This window comes from Centropristis striata, chromosome 22, assembly GCF_030273125.1.
Source record: "Centropristis striata isolate RG_2023a ecotype Rhode Island chromosome 22, C.striata_1.0, whole genome shotgun sequence".
Lineage (NCBI taxonomy): Eukaryota > Metazoa > Chordata > Actinopteri > Perciformes > Serranidae > Centropristis > Centropristis striata.
This window is the reverse complement of record NC_081538.1, coordinates 18,401,360-18,422,962: the sequence shown is the minus strand read 5'-3', so window position 1 is coordinate 18,422,962 and position 21,603 is coordinate 18,401,360. Positions and strand designations below refer to the sequence as shown.

Sequence of the window (21,603 nt, the reverse complement as noted above, 5' to 3'; positions counted from 1 at the left end):
ACCCCTTAAACTTCCACCCTGCTCAAAACTATCAAACATTCAAAGATTTTGAGGATTTTAACCCTTTAAATGCCAGTTTGAAGAAAAAACGCACACAAATGTAGATATTTTCCACATAATAAATATTTTTGGCCTGGGGCATTTGTTTTTATCACAGCCTTGGATATGTCAAAGATTAGCGACAAAATTGATTTTGATGCATTTTTAGTTTTTGTGTAGTGTCAGATTTAAAAAGTAAAAACCCCTTTATGGCCACTTGATGACTGTAATGTTTTTATCACGTTTTTTTGGAAGTGCACATTTTCCGCCCAAAGGGCCTGAAAGGATAGTAAAATAAAGTGGGCCGGAGGGTTAAGGAAAGGCAATTCAATGTGCTTCCAACACAGAGAACAATATCTAATATAAAAAGTTCATGAAGCTCTATTTGGCCATCACTCATTACCCTTCCAGCAAGTTTCTGCAATGGCTCGTTCTTGTCACATTGATGCCACTCATTCATGTTCCTCTGTCTGTGTCCCTCTGCAGCCACGGCTGCATCAGAAACCTCATAGATTTCTTCGAGATCCGCTGCTGCGGTCTGATCCGGCCCGTGGCGGTGGACTGGACCACGCAGTACACAATAGAATACGACCAGACGTCTGGCTCGGGCTACCAGCTGGTGTAGAGGAGGAAGAGGAAAAGGAAGAAAAGGGGGGAGGGGAGCATCGTTGGGTAGTAAGGAAGTTTGGAAGGATTCCCCTCCCCGCCCCCCTCTCCAGCGTTCATATCGGAGCGATGCTGTTCTCGGGAGCGCTTGCTTTTTTGGACCATCTCTCCCTCACCGATCAAAAGACTTGGAAAAAAAAATCAGCCAGGACTAGCATGCTGTTACGGGGCAACACCACACCTACACCCCTCCCTCCCCCTCTCCCTCTCCCTCACCACCACCTTTACTACTATTACTACTACTACTATTGTACAACATGAGACTTCATTACTGTACCTCCACTGCTACCCCACCCCTCCACCTCGTCTCTTCTCCTGAGCTCTTTGGACGGTGCGTTGCTGCCAGGCACGAACGGAGAGGAGAGAGGCCGACGGACACGAGGAATTACAAAATAAAAGCTCTTCTGTTTGTAACCGGAGACGCTGCAGAAACAGCAGCGCCATAAAGTGGCAGTATCGCTCTTTACCCTTTCCCACTTTATATCCTTATTTATGGTGTCCCTGTTGATGTGCCCTGTATGTATTTTTATTGTTTTTGATTGGTTCAGGAACTCTGCTGTTCCTGTGATAACTAACTGTGGTGGCCAGGGAAGCTGAAGGAAAGTTTTGTTTTTGTTTTTTTTTAAAACCAATTTTGTTTCTGAGTATGATAAGAGATAAGGGAATGTCTTTTTAAAGTCTTGATTTTGCACCATGATAAGTTTTGAGTAAAGCTGATGAGGATTTGCCAACATAGTGGAACTTATCAGAGGAAGGTTAAGAGGTGGAGCCGCTGGAGAAGTTCAACTTTCTCACTCGATAGATAAAAATTTTAAGGAGATATCCATGCAGTTTTTTTCACATTAAACCTGAAAACAGTCGTAAGAATCGGGACTCCTTCAGCGGCGAACCACCATAAACGTGACAGAAACTATCCTACAGACAATGTGATACAGGTATATTTATTTTAAAACTATTTATAGATAAAGTAACTATGTTCTAGCGCCATCATTTTTACATTTCACATCATTTTAGCTGGTTTTTATGAGGAAAAAAAATGACTAAATGATCAAGTACCTGTAGCTGTTTGACACGGAAGCCCGGGAACTTTACCATGAAACTATATAGACAGGTACAGCGAGTGTATTTATTAACAGCAGAGTTTAAGAAGAAGAACGCGACGGAAGCGTTTACAAGAAAGGTTCATTCCATGTGTGTTTCTCAAAAAGCTGTAAAGTCTTATTTGTTTGTCTTTTGTCTGCCTACAACATTGCACTGATCTTGTTTTTTTTAGTTTTTTAGTTTGTTTTTGGCTGTTACTGAACACACGGGCCCAGCAGCGCCGCTTCACACCGACGCTTCCATTGTTTACAGAGAGGAGGAGGAGGGGCCCATCAGATATGGCCGACTCCCATCACTTCCTGTCTGGACCCCCGCAGTCAGCAGTAAGCAGCAGCAGGATGGACTGAAGTGTAAAGAATGTGCACCTGTACATAAACAATATCTTTCTGTAACTATTTTTCTTTTCCGTCAGTCAGTGTTAGTCGAAGGTGCTCCTGGAATTTTTTTGTTCTTTCTTTTATTTTTATTTTTTTTAATTTTTTTTTGAGTTTGGGGGATTTCTTCCAACCAAACGGAAAGAAGAAAATCAAGTGACTATACTCCAAGTGTATGACTGTAGCTTCTAGTGATGTCCGACACTGCTGTCTATAGGCATTTTAAACCCCCAAATACCTTTGAACCCCCCCCCCCCCGCCGAGAAACTCCACTGCATGTACGATGCTTGGGACAGCTGGGCTCTCGCCGTCCCCTCCTGTCTACCCAACCCCCATAGTCATCGTCATGGTGACAGCCCGGCAAGCCACGTGTCTGTATATAGTGAATGTTAAGTATTTGCAAGTACTTTTCTGCATTACGTTCATTTGTCTGTTCTTTTTTTTATTAGTTTCTTTCTCTCAAATCCAGTGTGTTTAGTGGACGTTTTTTCTTTCAGGTCGCCAGATTTTCCAGTCGGGCCCTCCTGTGCAAGTGTGTAATATATTTGAATGTTCCATGCTTGTGGACTCTGTAGTCATCCTAAAGGTTTTTTTTTTGTTTTTTTTATTTTTATGTCCTATATCGCTGGGTTTGTTATACCACTGGATGTACAAATTGTAAAGCAAAGACACTAGAGAACTAAGGCAGACGCCAAATTTTTTGTTTTTGTTTTCTAAAAGCTGAAATGTGTTCATGCAATAGTTTTAAGGATAGAGGGAGGTTATATTAACATTAAAGCCTCCGGAAGTTTTTGGGCCTCATGTTTGCATCATCAGAAGGGGACGGTTATGTCATCATTCCATGTTTCACACACAGCCCACCACCACTATCTTGCAACTGCTGATGTCATTTTTCTGCCCTGCAAAGACAACACCGCAGCTGGTTTTTGTGTGCTTTAAAGGTCAAAGGTTGATTTCATATCAATAACTAACCACTTTTTGTTCTAAAAAATAAATGCCTTTTAAGTGACAGGAGGTAAACGCGGGCTTTTTGTTTTTCTAGGGCAGAGTTCAGCTCATTCAGGACTTGAAGTCAAAGCTGTTTCAGTCCTCACTAGTTCTTCCAGCAGCCTGAAAAGTCTCTGTTCTGCCCCCCATCCCCCCCCTCACCTCACCATGTGGGATAATAAAATAAAAATGAAAAAAAAGATAAAGCACATAATCATCTCCAGTGCCTCTCTGCCCACCTTCAGACATCACTGTAACTCCGCTTCAGATGTAAACATAATGGGCATGGTTCAGTTTTAATGGCTTTAATAATAAAATACAGTCAAATGTGAACAAGCGGTTTGTTAATGTTTTTATTTATTATACCATGAGAACCTACTTCAAAGAGGAGCAGGGAGAAAACAAGAGAAGGGCTGCTTTATGTTCATGTTCAGGAATGTATAAAAGGGGAGATTGTCTGTCTGTCTGTCTGTCTGTCTGTGTGAGTCTTCACTGAGCGTGAACCAGAGCACCGGCTCCCTGGCCGTAGCCGAAACCTTTGGGCCCGAAGTTCTTGGCGTAACACGCTGCAGAGAGAAAGAGAGGACAAACATCAACAAGCTGCTGCTACCAAACTGCATCCTTACACCACTGACAAATACACATTTTGTATGGTGATGCTACCAGACAAACCTGATGAGTAAGAAAAGGAGTTCATGTTGCTGAGTGGAGTTTTCACAAAGAGGGGAGAAACCTCAGCAGTGTGTGACTAACGTTGGTTAGATTTCATGTCCGTGTCATGTCAAATGTGTGATCCTTCCATTGGATTACAACAAACCACTTTGTATATCAAACATCGCAAATATGTCAAACAGCTTCTGGGAGAAGCTTAAAAGGAATCCTTTGTTCTCTTCTCCAATGATTTCCTCAAGTATCTGGATAATGAGGATGTTTGTGTGTGAACAGCAAATTTTGCGGTTATTCTATAAAATCCATGTGGAAAGAAAATACCAAGAAAAGTATTGTGAGGTTCTTACAAAAAGGGTGATAAAAGTCAGAACCAGAGCCTGAATGATATGGGATTATTGAGACAGATACTGATTTTAGAGGGGAAATTCATCGATAACCATATCATCCACATCACATACACCGATACCGATATGCCTTTGATAGGCAAATATCAGCCAATAATATCAGTCAACCCATATATCTGCTGGGCTGTTTTGACTAACTTTCTATATAATTAAGATGACACTGAACAATGCTTGATAACTGTCCTGTTTAAACACAGACTGTTAAATTACCAGATCTCAGCTGGGCACATACTTTGATAAATTACAGAAGCACAACATAAATTAAGCATTTAGCTCAATATAAGCAGTTTTGGTTCATGTTATCAACACAAACACAGTTTCTTTTGACAAACCAATGTTTTTCTTTTCATCATTAAACTAAACGGGTGCTCAGACCTCAGACCAGGACATCGGGACAGTACTATTTCTGAATCCTGCTGACAAACACATACAACCCAAACATTACCTCGTAAAAAAATAAATATATCAACGAAGTCTATGACTGTATCTCAATGTCAAGGAAGGATACCCAAACGGCTGAATTTGAAGGACTGTCCCAACGTCCAGGATCCTCCAGAGGACAGAGTCCTTCTTTTGCCCAAATTCCAAGGATGCATGTGTGTATCATCCGTGCCCCGAGTACCCATAAAGCATTGGGCACACCGGTCTAGAGGGAGATTTAAAATGGTGGGCGAAGAAATAGCGACGCCGGCGGCGCAATATGAATTTGAATATTTAAGTATTTTCAGTTTACACTGAATATTTGTTATCACATCACTTACAAAAGTTGTGTTCAAAGTCAAGCAAACCATATCCATAAACAAATGAATATTTAGCTAAAAGATAATAAACATCATCTTGATAGATTGCAGGTTAAGTTATTGATGCGTCTCAGTCGCTAAAGTTATTGTTAATTCATATATATGCGTCAGATGATTTACTATATGCAAAGTGTATGTAGCTATGCCATGCAAAAATATATACATGTTTATTGTGTTAACAGGGACCGACAGCTATGATCTTTTATTGTTATTTATAAATAACTGTTATTGTACTGTACTGTAAAATGAAATTTAAAAAAAAATCACAGAACACATTTCCATGGTGAGTTATGCACCGCTGCTTTTATGAAACTGAGAAGCGGACAGATTAAGCCAGGATCAGTGAAATATTCAGGTTGAATTCACTTTGTGCTGATGCCAAAGACACATCCATGTCGTGAACTGGTTTTTAAATTGCAGCGCTGAATTTAAGCAGGACGTCCAATCTCGGAAGGCTGTTCCATTTGTGCGTTATTACAGTGATGGGAAGGACTCTGGCCTCGTCTCTGCAGGACCTGACTCTAAAGGAAGGATCCTACCAAGGAAGGATCCTTGACATTGGGATACAGCTTATGTTTCGGGTTTTTCGAAGGTCTTTATCTAAATCCCAAACAGAAAATATTTAATTTCAGCCTGCTTACTTCCATATCATGTAGCAGAACTATCACTGAGCTACACATGTCTCCCATTATTAGACCACACTCTATTAGGAAAACATGTTACTATTGAGATTTAACTTGAATTTTCACGTTTTTGGTTCTTTGAGCACCACAAACCAATGACCACTGACTTCCAGTGTATTGGAGATGAGCCACAGTTGGTGTTTTACACACTAAATCACACATCAGTGGATAAAAAGATTCCCAGATTAGAAGAACAGTTTAAAGTTTTACTCATTGTCCTGCTGCAGGTTTGACCAGCTTTTACGTGAGTAGAAGTCTAATCAGCCAGAATAGAAAACACCTGTGTGTGTGTGTGTGTGTGTGTGTGTGTGTGTGTGTGTGTGTGTGTTCACAGTGCAGTTTCTCAGTCTCACACTCAGAGCTGTTTATCTCACATCAACATGTGACATTTACTACTCAGGTTCTGGTCAAACAATGAGGTGCAGAATTTCTGACTTTCCAAATATTCTGAAAACCACTCATGGACTGGTTTAAACAAAAAGTGTTTGGAAATATCTTTATCTTTGTGTTTCTTTGCAAAGGTCTGCTACCCATGTGTGTATCTGATTAGAGTAACAACATCCAGCTGCTGCTCAGACAGGCAGGATGTCTCAGAGAGTGGTTTGGAGCTGAGATGCAACATTCCTCCTCATCAGTACAAGGTTTCATGATGACATTGAGCAAACATCCCTCTGCTGACGTCTGTGTCTTCTGTTTAACCCAACCGTCCCCTCTCATTGTGCTGATGAGGAGGGAGAAATCACTGCGGAGGTCATGCTGCAGCTGTTTCTGCCCACTAAAGTATAGTGGACAGTAAGCAGCTCTGTTAGCTTCACAAGACCAGTGTGATGGAGCCAAAGCAACACACCAAAAGAGTCATCTGGGAGGAAGGTGAGTACAGGAGTGTGTGTGTGTTGTTGCGTAAGAGCCGGTCTGTCCAGCTCTGCTGTTGCTGATATGATAACATCAGCTGACAGTAGTGACTCTTACAATATCTTTCTCTCTGCAGAAAGCTGTTGAACCTTTTTAGGTATTTACTAAATGTGTATAATATATATTTTCATGAGCAAATGTTCAAGTCTTGTTATAGCTCTCATTCCCTTACGATGCTAACAAGAGCACGCTACTACACAATGTATTTGGTTGAATCTCAGATGTTTTATCTCACCTTTGCAGTAGATTTCTCCGTCTTTTTCAGTCTGAGTGGTCGACTCCAGGCTCTTGCCGCATTTTGCACAGCGGAAGCAGTTCTTATGCCACGGCTATGAGGAGAGAGAGAGAGATCATTTTAATTGTAGACATACAGTGGCAGCATGGGTGGTTATTAGATGGGTTGATGGGGCACAGGTTTTTGGAGAAGTCAAACTACTACAAGGAGACAAAACAATCATTCATCATCTACAAAGTAGAAGGAAAGAGGAGTTACAAATAGACAAAAACAACCACAAAGAGATGCAAAACAACCACAAAGAGATGCAAAGTAACCACAGAAGTGCAAAACATTACAGAGACGCAAAACAACTACAAAGGAATGCAAAATGACCACAAATAGATGCAAAACAACCCCAAAGAGACTTGAAACAACCACAAAGAGATGCAAAATAACTACAGAGATGCAAAACAACCACAAATAAATGCAAAAAAAAACAAAAGAGACTCGAAACAACCACAAAGACACACAAAATAATCAGAGACACAAAACAACCACAAATAGATTTAAAAATGTCTATAAATGGACATGAATTGACCATAAAAAGATTCATAAGAGCCACAAACTGGCTTTCAAACTGCTCTTAGCCCCAGGCTAGGAGAGCTTTAACACTGGTACATTCCCAGAGCAGGCCTCGACTTCAGGGGGTTGTCCCCTGAAAACCAGCTAAATGTGGGGCTAAAAGTTGCCAGTGGGAAACAAGGCTAAAGCAAATAATGTAAGAATGTTAGTGTGTTGAAATGGATATTTGACCCATATAGCCCTGGGCTGAGGTTAACCCTGGGTTAACAATAGGTGTTACGAACCAAACCGTTCTGGGGACTCTGAGAAGAACTGCCTTCAAAGGCTTTTTCCTGTTTGCATGTTGAAGTGAAGCAAACCTGCCGGTGGTTGACAAAGTCAAAATCCTGTTGTATTTCCCCAACACATATATTCTTGATAAAGCCTGGACTCCACTGATGGTCCATTTTTGTGTTTCTGCTCTTTACAACGTTAACAGGTTTTTGAAAATGCAGGATGCCAGTGCTGCATTGGCTCTGCTTCCCCAGTCAACATACACTTACGTCTCTGGACCAATCAGTGTACATTTACGTCACCCACGGTTCCAATTATGCTGGGAGATTACCTACAAATAGGAAAGAGCCCCTCAAAAGTTCATTCTAAGAACTAAGATTGTTTGTAGTTCTTGTGGTGCGGACACACCTGTCTGAAACCCATAATTAGCCCAGGGTCAGCTCTGAGGTCAGCGCTAAAGATTGTGTTTACAAGTCTGTGCCCTGGGGCCCGTTGTCCCATAATCCATCCTTGAGTGGCAGCCGTTCAAGTCCATCTTCATGCTTTTATAATAAATCCAATTTAAATTTAGTGTTTATTTACAGCAGACGTTTCTTGGAGCATATGTCATCATTTCCTTTATCAGATCCAGTCAAAGCAGCTCCCACACTGGGGCCTTCATTACACAGAAGATTACAGGTTATCGTTAAGCCAATGAGGGGGCTTCATAGATTTCCTCCCATTAGGAAACACATTAACAGCTCTCTGCCCGATGACATCACCTGCTATAAAACGGCTCATGTGTGAATCAGTGTGCGATCAGCGACAGGAAACGAGTCACGCCCATTTTAAGAGGAAGCAGAAGAGAAATCTTTGCTCCTCTGTGGACAGGTTTTCATCACAACTAAACATCTCAAGAGTGTGAGCCTCATGACTTCATCTACTGTAAATCTTTGTCAACAACATCTGCCAGAGCCCCAGTGTCCAGACAGCCTCACACGATTAACGCCAGCTGTTAGGAAGCTCCCATCCAAACTTTATGGAATGGCTTCAATCAGAAAAACTAGATTTGTGTTCTCTCATTAGCAGAGACCACACCAAACCTCCTGCATGTGGTATGGCACTGTAAAAAAACAAAACACATGCTTTTAATCCAGTCAAACAAGTTTTCCCTTTGTGGTTTGTGATGTAGACTGTGGTCCTGTGGAGTTAGAGCTTTGATTTCTTTAGGGGTTGTTAATGCTAAAACTGTATATGATGGTGGTTCTGAGAGGACAAATGCACACTCCACATTAGAAAGGTGTGAACAGCAAACAGCAGAAGAGCTGCAGGACCACACCCTGCATGTCTGAGCTTTAAGAGCCCACTCCCCTCAGTGTTGTCATGACAATAAATGAATCCTCCGCTTCACCAAGATCATAATTTTTGCATCTTGGCTCCACTAGTGAAAGCCTGATAGTTGACTTGGCTAATATCTTGGCAGATGCTTCAGTTAGAAGCCTGACAGTGCAGAATGTATCCAAAGTGTGTTTGTTTTTTTTTATCCTGTAGACACATCTGCCCGTTATATCCCAGATGTAGAGATGAGCAATCAGCCAAAATAGTATAACGCTGAAATTATTGAACTGTATTGAAAAGTATTCTTCAAAAATTTAAATAAAAGATGTATTGTTTAGTCATTGTCAAACCGCAAAACTGCCCCTGATCTTGGCTGATCTTTAATAACATCTGTTACAAAAAAAGTAACTAAATAAATACCTAAATTAAGCAAAGGGAGATCATTTCCTAATCCGTATAGACATATATATTCATTTGAAAACTGTTCAAACTAATATATTTTATTGTTCATTGTAAATATACACTCATTCTGAATTTGGTGCCTGCAACATTTTCCAAAACAGTTGGGACAGGGCCATGTTTACCACTGTTACCTCACCTCTTCTTTTACCAACACTTTAACCATCTGAGGACACTAATTGTTGAAGTTTTTCCCCATTCTTGCCTGATTATATGCGACTTAATTTGCTCAACAGTCTTTTGTCGTATTTTGTGCTTCATAACAAGCCGGTAATTCTCAAAAGAAGACAGGTCTAGTACCTGCACTCTTCTTCTTTAGAGCCATGCTGTTGTAGCAGAATGTGTCTTGCTTGTCTTTCTATAAGCAGGTATGTTCATGTTGCTCCAAAAACCCGTAAGTACCTTTCAGCATCAATGGTGCCTTCATAGATGTGACACCCATGATGCCATGGGACCCATCAAAGATGCTGGCTTATGGACTATTAAATCAATTAAATCAATCAAAATTACTTTATTCATCCCCAAGGGGAAATTCAGTTAGTCTGGTAGAACCTCTTGAAGAATGAGACAGCCTGATGGCTGTAGGAACAAAGGATCTTTTAAATCTCTCCGTCCTGCAACAGAGAGAGGAGCCGTCCACTACTGTTTTTTTGGTCCATAAAGGTTTTGTGTAGCAGATGATCCGGGTATTTCAGGATGGCCTGGAACATGTTGACAGTGCATCTCTCCACCACCTCCTCCAGTGTGTCCAACCTGGCCCCAACCACAGAACCAGCTCTTTAGACCAGTCTGTCCAACCGCCTTGCATCTCTGTGTCTGATGCTGCCTCCCCAGCAGACTGCAGCATAAAACAACACACTACCACCACAGACTGATAAAACATCTGCAGCATCTTACTACACATGTCCAGAGATCTGAGCTTCAAGAAGAAAAAGAGGCTCTGCCCCTTTTTGTAGAGAGCGTCTGTGTTTAAGGACCAGTCCAACTTATTATCCAGGTATACACCTAGATACTTAGAACTTGGCACCACGTCCATGAATGTCCTTTTCCTCTTTAGTCTGGAGGACACGACAACAACAACGATTTCCAAAAACAATCTGACTCGTCAGATGACGGCACAATTTTCCACTTTGCATCAGCCCATCTCAGTTGAGCTTGAGCCCAGAGAAGTTGGCAGTGTTTCTGGATGTTGTTGATATATGGCCTTCTCTTTGCATGGTCTGCAAAGAGTCTCAACTTGCATTTGTAGATGCAGCAACAAACTGTGTTCACTGACAACCGTTTTTGAGTGTTCGCGAGCCCATCTAGTAATGTTCTTTATAAAGCCATGTCAGTTTTAAAAATCGTGCTGCCTGAGGGGTCAAAGGTTTTCAACCTAACCCTTAACCATAGAGATTTCTCCAGGAACCACTATTTTTAATGATATGTTTAACATTGTTCTTAAACTGTTGGATTATTTGCCCACCAGTTTTCACAAACCTTGCTCGGTCCTTGCTTGTGAACAACTGAGCTGTTTGAGGATGCCCCATTCCTACCAGTCGTGATACTATCACCTGTTTCCAGTTAACCTGTTTACCTGTGGAATATTGTTATACTTTCATTATTATCACTGTCATTTGTTGCCTCACTCAAATTTCTTTTGAGTTGCTTGCATACATTTTAGAAATTTAGAAAAAGCACAAATTAAGTTGTGAAGTAAAAACATTAAATATTGTCTTTAAACAGTTTTTAATTGAATATATGTCAAAAGGCAGTGTTTCATTGTTTTAGATGAGAGGTCAGGGGTTCACCTGACATGAATGTATGTACCAAATATAGCAATTCATCCAATAGTTGTGATATTTCACTGAAAACTAGAAATGTCACCCTCTGAGAAAGTCACTAGGATACATCCTCTGGGAACCAGGAATGTTTGAATACAATGTTGTTGCACTAAATCATAGTAGATATTGACATAGTTTACTGAATAAGATAGTTAGTCCCTGGATCTATAAAATCAATAGCATTCATCTTCTTGAGACCATGAATGTTTGTACAAGATTGCTAAAAGCTAAAAAGTATTTCAGTTTGGACCAGTTTGGCTGAGGAGTGGTCAGACAGATCTGTCTGTTGTGTAAACAGAGTGGAAGATGCTTTGAATAAAACTCTCACCTTGCCTGCACCCATTATCTTCTCAGCTGCATAGACGGAGTCTCCACACCGGGCACATTTCTCTGCACCTCCAAACTTTTGGGCAAATTTGGACGGGTTGGGGTTGGTGGTCGGTCTGTGAGTCTGTGTCCTGGGGGGAGAAACACATGAAAACACATGAAAAGTTGTGTCCGAAAAACATGAATCCAAACATCATCGTGTAAACAGGCATGTCCAACAGGCATTTAATCAACTGATCTCAGGGTTCCAACAGTTCCAACAGCTCCAACAGTCGAATCAGGTGTGTTCTTGATTGGTTGGAACAAAAACCTGCAGCAGCATGGCCCTTTATGGAAAAGTTTGGACATGCCTGATCTAGAAACACAAGTATAATCTAGTCTCTAAATGTATCATTATTTTGTCATCTAAAGGCTAACTTTAAAAAGTAACTAATGTCTTATTTGACAGTTCAACCTGTAAAAAGACTAAGTGCTGAAGATGTGATTTTGGAATGAGTCTGAAACTCTTTCTGTGCCGGAGCCTCCTCTTTTCTTGTGAAAACATTCACTCATTTACTAAAGGTGAACCTGGTATGAACCTAAACACTGACATCTGCAGTAATAAATACGTTAGTAACTTCCTTAGTTATGTATCAGTTAAACATTCATGCTTACATCAATTCATATGTTGAGATAACTTTATTAATGATTACACTAATATTTCTAAAAGACCAGAAATAAACCCAACACACCCCTCTACTGTCGCTCTCTCTGTCCTCAGCCAGTGCTGGGAAAGTGAGCGGGTCACACTGGGGCCCTGGAGCGGTGCTTATCGAAGGGTGACTGCCAGCCCCAGTGGCCCCTGAATGAAGCCCTTTGTGGCAAAGGACAGAGAGGAGGGAAACTGGGCTCCTGCTGGTTACATAATAAACTCTTTCATAACAGTCATCACCTGATGTCTGAGGCAGGAGGAAACATTCGCTGTGTGTGGGTCCTGTTTGTTTTTGTTGCTTTCACGTCATGTGCATATAAGGATATACATTTGCACTGCAAACCACTCATCAGGTCTCAAAAGTACATGTCATTTTGCAGAAAAAGTGCCAAGATGGTAGACCCGTCCCAGGGCCCCTACTGCAGGCTGGATGAACCCGACCTATTAGATGATGTATTAACCTCTTGGATCATTACTCTGAATTTCAGATGTCAGCTTTGACTTTTCTCTTCTTGGATATACACGAGATCATCAAACCAGCTGGGAACTGCTGCTGCTAAGCTGGATTTGATAAAGAGGCAGACCGTATGCCAATATTCCCGTCAAGGCTCCTTTCCCTTTTGAAAAAAAATGTGTGGTTCAGGCAGTAAGAAACAGAAAAGGGTGCAGGGAAGTGTTTCAAACAGTGACTACGGATAACTACCTCATACAACCCCACTTCAAAACACCCAAACTATCCCTTTTTAAGTCTTGTTGAAGAACCAAAATCTCTTAGCTTTTAGTTACTGAAGTCTTTCTAATCACCAGGCCACCCAGCAGTAGCTCTTCCTGCTATTTACCCACTCATCCAGTAATTCCCACTGACTCATGCTCATGATGATCTCTGGTAAACGTATAAAGCAGCTATACTAGTGGAGAGCAATAAGGGTCAAAATACAACCCAATGTTCTTTTCAGGCATTTTGACCAGTTTATGTATTTATGAACTATTTCAAGTACAGGACAATGAATGCATGCTGTTTGGGGACAATAGCACCGTCAGAGTCAGCAGCCACAACTGATAAACATCATTACACACACAGTGCACCACTGCACTCACTGACCCCGCTAACCTCACGGCAACCACTTGTGCAATTAAGTGTGATGAATGATCCTTTATTCATATATTTTAAAATGTAATTTGTGCGTAATGAATCTATAAAATTGCAAAACAGAGTTAGATAACAAAATAAGTCTTAGTTACTGGCAGCACTGAAAGGCTTTCACTGTTAAATTGTATCTAAATTTGATCTCAAGATGTTTTTATAATCCCAATTTATATTGGATGGAAACATTGCTGAGCTTAAGATGTCAACAAGCTCTGAGGAAGCACAGAAAGTGGCAAACAGGAAAACAGACGCTCAACACAACACATGATAATCATACTCATCAGCCAAGCTTACTCTTCGTGTTTGATTCCCAGCCGTTCTCCTCGGTCCATGTTGAGCGTCCCCGCCCCCTGACCGTAGCCGTAGCCTTTAGGGCCGTACTTCTTCCCGTAGCATGACTTGCAGTAGATCTCATGGCCATGGATAGCCAGTGTGGTGCTGTCTAAGCCCTTCTTGCAGACCACTGAGGACACACAGAGGAGTTACATAAGTGGCATGGGACAAAGAAATACAGTATCTTCTTGTAATCAGGATGTTGCTGAAATCTTCACATAAAATAAAATGATACACCTTTAGCTCTGTCCCCACTGTTGCTGTTTTTAGGACTGTTTGCAGTGGCGTTAGCACGGTCAGCAGTAATAGCTGACTCATCTATTGCCATGTTGAGAAATATGTTCGTTATGCTCTGAATTCCATATACAGCTACTTTAAAAGACTTAAATGGCAGGTACAATAAAAGGGGGCTTTCAGTTTAACCTTAAAAGTCCTCTGTGAAGCAGTTTGCATGAATTAGTCACTTTGTATTGCCAATATTTTTATTACAACTTCAAAACTGAGGTATTCAACAACTTTCTCAGTTGCCTGTAATAGCTGATTTCTCTAAAGAACTCAGGCTTTTGCCGCCAAAATCCAAAGAATGCAAAGTTGGGACATGCTCGCAAGTGTCTTGCCTCTTTTTGGCCACTAGTAAACAAAATTAGCTTGCTTGTTGAGGAACTGCTAACTGGCTAATGTAGTAAAATACTGTCTTGAGGGGATAACGTCAGCTAATTCATCCAACACTCAGGCAGATTTGGCTGGTAAGTTGGCTTGCTTGCTGTTTGTAAAATACTTCATCAGCTAATGTTACGAAGTAACCAACGCTAGCAGGCTAGCTTGAGCTTACTTGCTCGCTAGCAAAATACTGAATGGATATGTTAGTTGGTCAGCTTGTCAAATGACTTCACAAGCTAATGTGATCCATGATGCTAAGGCATGAGCTATAACAGTTGTGATTTCAGCAGACAATAAATTATGTAACCGTAAAAAGTTCAGTTACATATGTCATGTCACCATTTGGCCGATGCACAGGATACATGCACAGGCAACAGGATGCTAAATGCTGTTTACTGAACCACCACCATTAACAACAAGCACTTTCTGAAAATTACACATAGTATCTTTAAGCACTTTATGAAAGCACAACCAGGAAAATGTAGGGAACAGGTATCATCTTTCAAGTAAGTGAAACAAGATGTTTAATGGTGAGGTTCGTGTTTAATGTTTGAACTAGTCTGTAACAAGTTATTCTGACTCCAGCACAGACTTTTTTCTGATTCAAACTCAACAGTAGCTGTTCGAGACATCAGTTTTTGGCAGGTTCGTACAAAGTAAAGAATGCATTGTTTGAAAAATCAAAAGCATTTCAGTGGCTTAAGACTGCACACTGGCTGTTGGGATTAGCTGGATTCTTTACACACTGGCCTGCACTGTGTGGCCGTCTGATACTGGTGTAAGATTTCACACAACTGGCTGGAAAAATGTCTCCACTTATGTCTATCTGATCGCGTAACGCTTTCAAAGAGAAAGCTTTGTGAATTTGTTGGAAGATCTCGGTTTGTCCAATCCCTTCTAAAGCCTCATACATCCTTAACCATAGCTGTCGTCATAGTTTTGCTTTTAGGTTCTGTCACAAGTATTTCAAGTTCAGTTAGATCATTTATTTTCATGCGTTGCCACTGACATACAGCATACACAAACACATAAAGACCCAGTAAGTTTGCAAATAATAATATGAGGCTCTGTGTGACTATGTGACATTTCTGTCAGCTGCCTTTCATGCTCCGACATGGAAAAGTGGTGAATGTCAAACTGAGAAACTGGAGAGAAGGGCAAAGAAGAGTCAAGGACACCATGTCCCCTTGCTCATCATCCCCTCAGTAGGAGTATCAGACAAAGCAGCCTTTGTATGGGAAGTGCTGGAAAAAAAAATAACTCATCATTTGTGGCTCAGATTGCTTTGTACAAAGCGTTTGTATAATCCCAGTCTCTATGCGAGGTCTTTGCTGGAACATCTTCACTGGCGTTTCAAGGACAGTTCAGGAGCAGGACAAGCAGCCCACCCGTCCAACAAACTGACAGTAATGCAGTGTGAAATCAACAACCGATTACCAGTGAGACAAATGTCATTATGAGCTCCCTTTGATGAGCTGTGGAGAGGTGAAACTGAGTTTACCAGTCTTCTTCCTGTAATGGTTTCTAATGTGGATCTGTCACGGCTCTCTGCAGCCTGAACCAAGGTTACAACAGCAAAAACTGTCCAATAGATACCCATTATTATATTATACATACAAATAACATGTGCAGGTTGATGAAATATTTGCTCTTGGCAGGTCTTCTATCATAATTACATTTAAGACTTTTGGCAACAGCTACTAGAATGTCTGAGCTGGCTGAGCCCTTTTCTTCAAAGCAAAAAAAATTGTTTGTCTACGTCCTAATGGGAAAACTCAGATATCTGGGACCGAGGAGTTCACTCTAGTGTATTAACTTTCAGCGACCTTTTCAATTCAAGAAGTTCACATTTCTCTTTTCATGATGCTTCACACAGTTTTTGTCTTTGTTTGGCTGCCAGGTTTAATTTTTGAGGACATAGCTTGGGAATTAGAAGCTTTGCAAGCAATTCTCAAATTGAAAAGTGCCTACTTAAATAACCTGCTTCAACAAGAGATATCAAAAGCAGTTTTCTCATACACAAGTTTGGGACATAAGATTCGGGCGAAGGTCGATTGAATTGACACTTGACGATGACACTTGACGCCATGATGAATTTAAAGGTACATATACCCCTTTTCGATCATGGCAGTTCTTCGTGTTTCGACAGCCAAAGAACCGGCTTTGGGCCAGGAAAACTGGCTCCACAGCAGCACCAACTCTTTGCTGGTTTTAAACCAGCATTATTATTATAGTGACCAACAGGACCAACTAAAATGTGTACAATTAATTGTATATTATTTGTTTAACTGCAGTGTTATCGATAACAGGTAGTCTGTGCTAGGTAGCTAGTTGGACATTATGAGACATTAGACTAGCATAACCTTACAAAGCCAGGAGCAACATTTGTAAAGTGACAATGTAGTCCACCATTCTTGTTATTATTTAAGTTGCAAGGCATTTCTGGGGAAGCGGACAATTGAATTAACTATTGCCGATGCTTGGGGGGGGGGGCAATATTAAAGGGGACTCACAAGAAACAAGTTCAAAAAGAGAATATTGAAAATAGAAGCGGAGAGGTTGTGATATCCTGACTTTCAGTCGCAGCATTGGACATATGCCACAAATGTAGTATCCTACACTACCCATAATGCAACTCGATTGCCTTTATTGCGCCAGCTATCCCAAATGCCAATGTCTTGCACAAGCTTGCCCTTTATAACTCCTATATAAAGGCAGGTAGCCGAAGCTAAAGTGATAACATGCATAGCAAGCTATTGAAGCTGTTGTTATAAACACCAATTTGCTTTCAAAATCAAATGTTATCTTTTAAATAGGTGACTAAAATAGCTGACTGCAAACATTATAAATGGAGCCTCAAGACTAATTTAGTCCACAGGGTTTCCTGAACATAAAGGGGTTATGTTACAAATGTGTTACCTCTCTGCTCATGCTGATGATATCATCATCGTTACTTTTGCATGTTAGAAAGCTCCTACAAGGCTGAAATAGACATAGGGCTGATATTATATGATACTTTGTTTATCAGAAATATATTCAGTGTCTACTATACATGGGATACAACAAAGAAAAACACTGCTACAGTCCTTCAGATCTTAGTCCAGAGTCTAGGGGTGCCAGCTGTACTTACTGCAGAGAAAACAGCATTTGTGGAAACTCTTCCCGTCACACTGCACTTCCTCAGCGTGGTAAACGGTCCCACGGCACGCTGAACACTTGTTGCCTCCTCCCCAGTTTGGCATTGTTTGTGTTTCTAAGAAGAGAGAAAAAAATTATATCAGAAGCTGAAGCATGTTGTGCTTTTGTATCTCACAAAAGAGATATGGACATGAAATTGTGCTTGAATATTTTTCCGCAGCACCCTTCTTCAGTCTTTCACCTGGACGATGTGCCAAGTGGTGTAACTATGTGTAACCATAACCAAAGTAGTTTTTCTGTTATTAAATGCGGCCCCCATTAAATTCAATTTGTCAATAATTTTTGGATAGTTTTTGGATGTTTAATTCAAGATTGCAAACTGATACAAATAATGATTTTGGGGGTTAAGTATTCATTTTAAGCACACAGTTGCTTGCTCCATATTGAAATGACTACATCTGCCATTGAGAACCTGTATTGCTCAACTAAAACAAAGTCACTGCTCAAGGCCTCAGTGCCACCCTAAATAAAAAAAACAATGCAAAGAGGTCAGCCTAAACAATAGGGCAGACTAATACCCAGAGGAATGTTTCAGGGCGCCTCGCCTTGGGGATTTCGTTGTCTGATGGACTGTGAATGCAGGATACAAACACAAACAGTAAAGAAGAAGCGTGAGTGCAAAGTAAACACTGTTGTTACCAAACAGAGTCCACATGACGCAACCATTCACTCCCTCACTCACATGTGCATCTGTGTGTAATTACAGACTCAGCCCCCTTTAAAAATGTGTCAAGAAGGCGTCAATGGGGTTCCAGAAGGGACAATTATAACATTTTAAGACTTTCCTCATGCCACCGCAGAGCAAGATATCATACTTAGGAGACTTAAATTAAAAAGAGCTGGTATTCTTAATAACTGAAAAGATACCCAAAGCAGTAGAGACTATTAATCAGTCACCTAGTCCTCCTCCCAGCTGGATTAGAGACTAGAACAAGCCAGAGCTTGACAGCAGATCAAAAGACCACTAACATTACCCTTAAAGTCGCCTCAGGGCTAGGGTGTGATGAGAGGGCTCATGTTGAAGTGTACAGACCAACAAATCAGACGATGTGTACGTTGAAAGAAACCACAGTCATCTTCTTAAGTTTCACAGAATTCAGTGGTAATGATTAACTAAAATTTAAGGAGTCTTTGATTCATTAGTCGTACTTTTAAGATTGCCAAAAACCAACAATTGATATTCAGTGTCTTTAAATTTGGCACATTTAATTCAATATTCAGTTTTTGTACTTAAAAAAAATGTGAAACAGCTGTGAGATCATTGCTGGACACTTAAATGTTCCACTGAACCAAGACTAATGAAATTTTATTGTTGTTGAACTCTTTCATTGAGGGTGATTCACTAGACCCTGTGGAAACTCTGGCATTAAATGAACTTGCATCTGGATTTTTAATTGAAGTCCATTTTGTTTCCTGGCACTTTTACATAACATTTTAGAATACAGTTGTCAATACTGAACCAAGTAGCAGCTAGACCAAGTGCAATTTAAGAGGGTAAATTTCGTCAATGCCTTAAATTGTTGATTAATTTAACTAAGTTTCGATAAAAAAATAACTAGCTGTATGCTCTCACGAGAATATATTAACATTTAAATATAATAACATTAAATAGAAAAACACAAATACAAAATGTAATGCGTTGTTACTATGACGTTATAAATAACGTTATAACATTATAAATATTAATTTATTTAGGCTAACATGTTTTTATACTAACCACTTACCATTTAGCTGTTACTTTTATAGTCACTGTTTGACTTCCTAGTCTGATATTTTGACTTTGTTTTAAATGTGACGTTTTGTATTAGCCAAGTTAGCCAACTGTTGCCACTATCTCTATAAATGCCTAAAACAACAGTGTGTCCAAATTATTAACTTTACTAAGACAATTAGCATTGCAACAGTAACAAAAAGTTGTGAAAATATTAGAACCTGCAGCTAAAATTATTACGCAAAAACTGACCTAAAGCTGCGTTACTTTCTTATTATAGACTACAACAAATAAGAAACATTTGTTCTTCAACGAACACATTTAAAATACTTCGTAATTTTATTTAAAAGTACCTGAGTGCTCAAAATCTACAGCATTGAGTTTGCGCAAAATGTCTTAGAAGTTAAAAAGAAACTTACCTTGGCGTAGGTTTGTTAAAGGCAGGTGAAGTGTGGATGTAGAGATGGCTGGTCTCCAGATGAATGTGTTCACTGTGTATCCAGAAAAGTCTCCTCTGCAACACACTTTACTACACTGACGCTGCGACGCCACATACCCCGCATATTTACTGTGTCAGTAGAAGGAGGGGTTTTAGGGGGCGTGAACTCACCACTGCTGCCTTCAGGTGCTGTTAGAAAATCATGAATGATGTTGAATGGAGGAGAATTAATCATTGCTGCACGTTTATACAGCTGGTAAATGTAATGTATCGTCACCCTGTAAAAATAATCGCCTAACTCATTTTTTCAAGTTTTGCAGGAAACACAAAAAACTTCACCAAAAGTGTAACATATGACATTTATTGATCATTTCACTCAAAAAGGATGTGACAAAGGATGGCTATTGGCATAGTAATAAAACTGTGTGTAAATTATGTAACTTAAGAGAAATAAATTACTTAGACATTTTTTTGAACGTGCCTTTGTGACGTAACACTTTATTTTGAAGGTGTCTACATAAGAGTCACACAAGCCTGTCAGAAACATGACATGACAAGTATCATGAGCATTAATGTTACTTCAAAGTGTCATTAATGTCATGACACATCCCATGTCATGTTTATGACACGCTCATGTCACTCTTATGTAGACACCTTCAAAATAAAGTGTTACCATATCTTGCTTAAGTCACAAAGGCATGTTCAAAAAATTAAAAGTCACATTTTATTTTGACTTAGGCATCATAAATTCGCTTGAGTCACACACTTGACATAGGCCATTATTTTAAAGGGGTAAAATCACATGATCTGATCAACTGAGGATGTAGGTGATTTTACCATAGTTGGCCGGCGGCATGAGGAGATGATTTAGGCCAAAAAAAACAATTTTGACAAAAAAATGACTTAGGCGATTATTTAAACAGTGTGACGGTATGTAAGTAATAGACTATTGGACAGCTTACAGGCTTTTAACAAGAAAAAATTAAACTCAAATAAAATAAATATAAATTTTGTTTCATACTTTTTTTTTTCTTTCCATCTTTATTGGTAAAGATTACATTATACAAATGATACAAAACACATAGAACAAGGCAGACATTTAAAACAGTTACACAAATATGCAGCGCCAGGGGTTTGTTTGTTTAGCCAAGATTGATAGAGAATGTAAGAAATTCAGTAAAAAAGATAAAGATAATAGTATATATATGCATTTATAATTATATACTCACACAGATTCAGTAAATATGTTAAATCTGGAGTCTTTACAGCTTTTTGTTTGAGGGAGTTAGACAACGTTTTAAAGTAAAGTTCTAATTCTTTTTTGAAGGAACCTTGCATGCTTCAGAACCTTGCATTTATGAATATAAAACAGTATAATGTTAAATTATACAATCATTTTTCCTATTCTTCTTATTTTCTATTTATGCTGCCATTAATGACTCACAGTACTTGCTTTAATCTTTTAGTACTTTGTTTGTTCCAATGCACCAATATGCCACAGCAAATTCATTGTTTGTGAAAACCTATTTCTGATTCTGATTCATACAATTGATGGTTATTATGGGGTGAGAAAACAGTTCTATGTGACAGATCATTAAACACAGGCATGCCACATTTGATGTGATTCCCCCCCAAGGATCCATATGAGCAAGTGAGGAGGGATAAATTGTTCTTCTGTCTACACTGTGTGGTGAGATTATAGAGGTGTATTACTCCTCCTGTGCCAAAAAAGACAAGCCCCGTGATGTTGGATCAATGGCACAGACTTCAAATGTAATAAAAGTTTTTAAG

The 21,603-nt window shown here is 39.9% G+C and overlaps 2 protein-coding genes and 1 long non-coding RNA gene across 3 annotated transcripts in view; 2 read left to right on the top strand and 1 right to left on the bottom strand.

The window, feature by feature from the left end:
• Nucleotides 1-3,503, top strand: part of zdhhc17 (zinc finger DHHC-type palmitoyltransferase 17) — a 38,972-nt gene extending 35,469 nt beyond the window's left edge. The window contains exon 17 of the mRNA XM_059325625.1: nucleotides 526-3,503. Within this exon, the coding sequence (XP_059181608.1) occupies nucleotides 526-664 (139 nt within the window). The 3' untranslated portion in view covers nucleotides 665-3,503. The remainder of the gene's footprint in view (nucleotides 1-525) is intronic.
• csrp2 (cysteine and glycine-rich protein 2) lies at nucleotides 3,364-19,981 on the bottom strand. Its single transcript, XM_059325626.1, has 6 exons — nucleotides 19,793-19,981; nucleotides 17,595-17,717; nucleotides 13,766-13,934; nucleotides 11,635-11,764; nucleotides 6,871-6,964; nucleotides 3,364-3,733 (listed from the first exon to the last, which is right to left on the bottom strand). Exons 2-6 carry the CDS (start codon nucleotides 17,704-17,706, stop codon nucleotides 3,657-3,659), a joined length of 582 nt encoding a protein of 193 aa, XP_059181609.1. The 5' UTR covers nucleotides 17,707-17,717; nucleotides 19,793-19,981; the 3' UTR covers nucleotides 3,364-3,656.
• LOC131960412 (uncharacterized) overlaps nucleotides 6,067-21,603 on the top strand; it is a 33,317-nt gene continuing 17,780 nt past the window's right edge. Inside the window, exon 1 of the long non-coding RNA XR_009389665.1 lies at nucleotides 6,067-6,593. This is a non-coding gene — a long non-coding RNA (uncharacterized LOC131960412). The remainder of the gene's footprint in view (nucleotides 6,594-21,603) is intronic.

Excerpts from the sequence above, each read along its gene's own strand:
- csrp2 (XM_059325626.1), bottom strand. The coding sequence starts at position 17,706 with ATGCCAAACTGGGGAGGAGGCAACAAGTGTTCAGCGTGCCGTGGGACC. Across the intron at positions 11,765-13,765 it reads CTGGGAATCAAACACGAAGA|GACACAGACTCACAGACCGA; the intron begins GTAAGCTTGGCT and ends TTCTCCCCCCAG. Across the intron at positions 6,965-11,634 it reads AGATAATGGGTGCAGGCAAG|CCGTGGCATAAGAACTGCTT; the intron begins GTGAGAGTTTTA and ends CTCTCCTCATAG.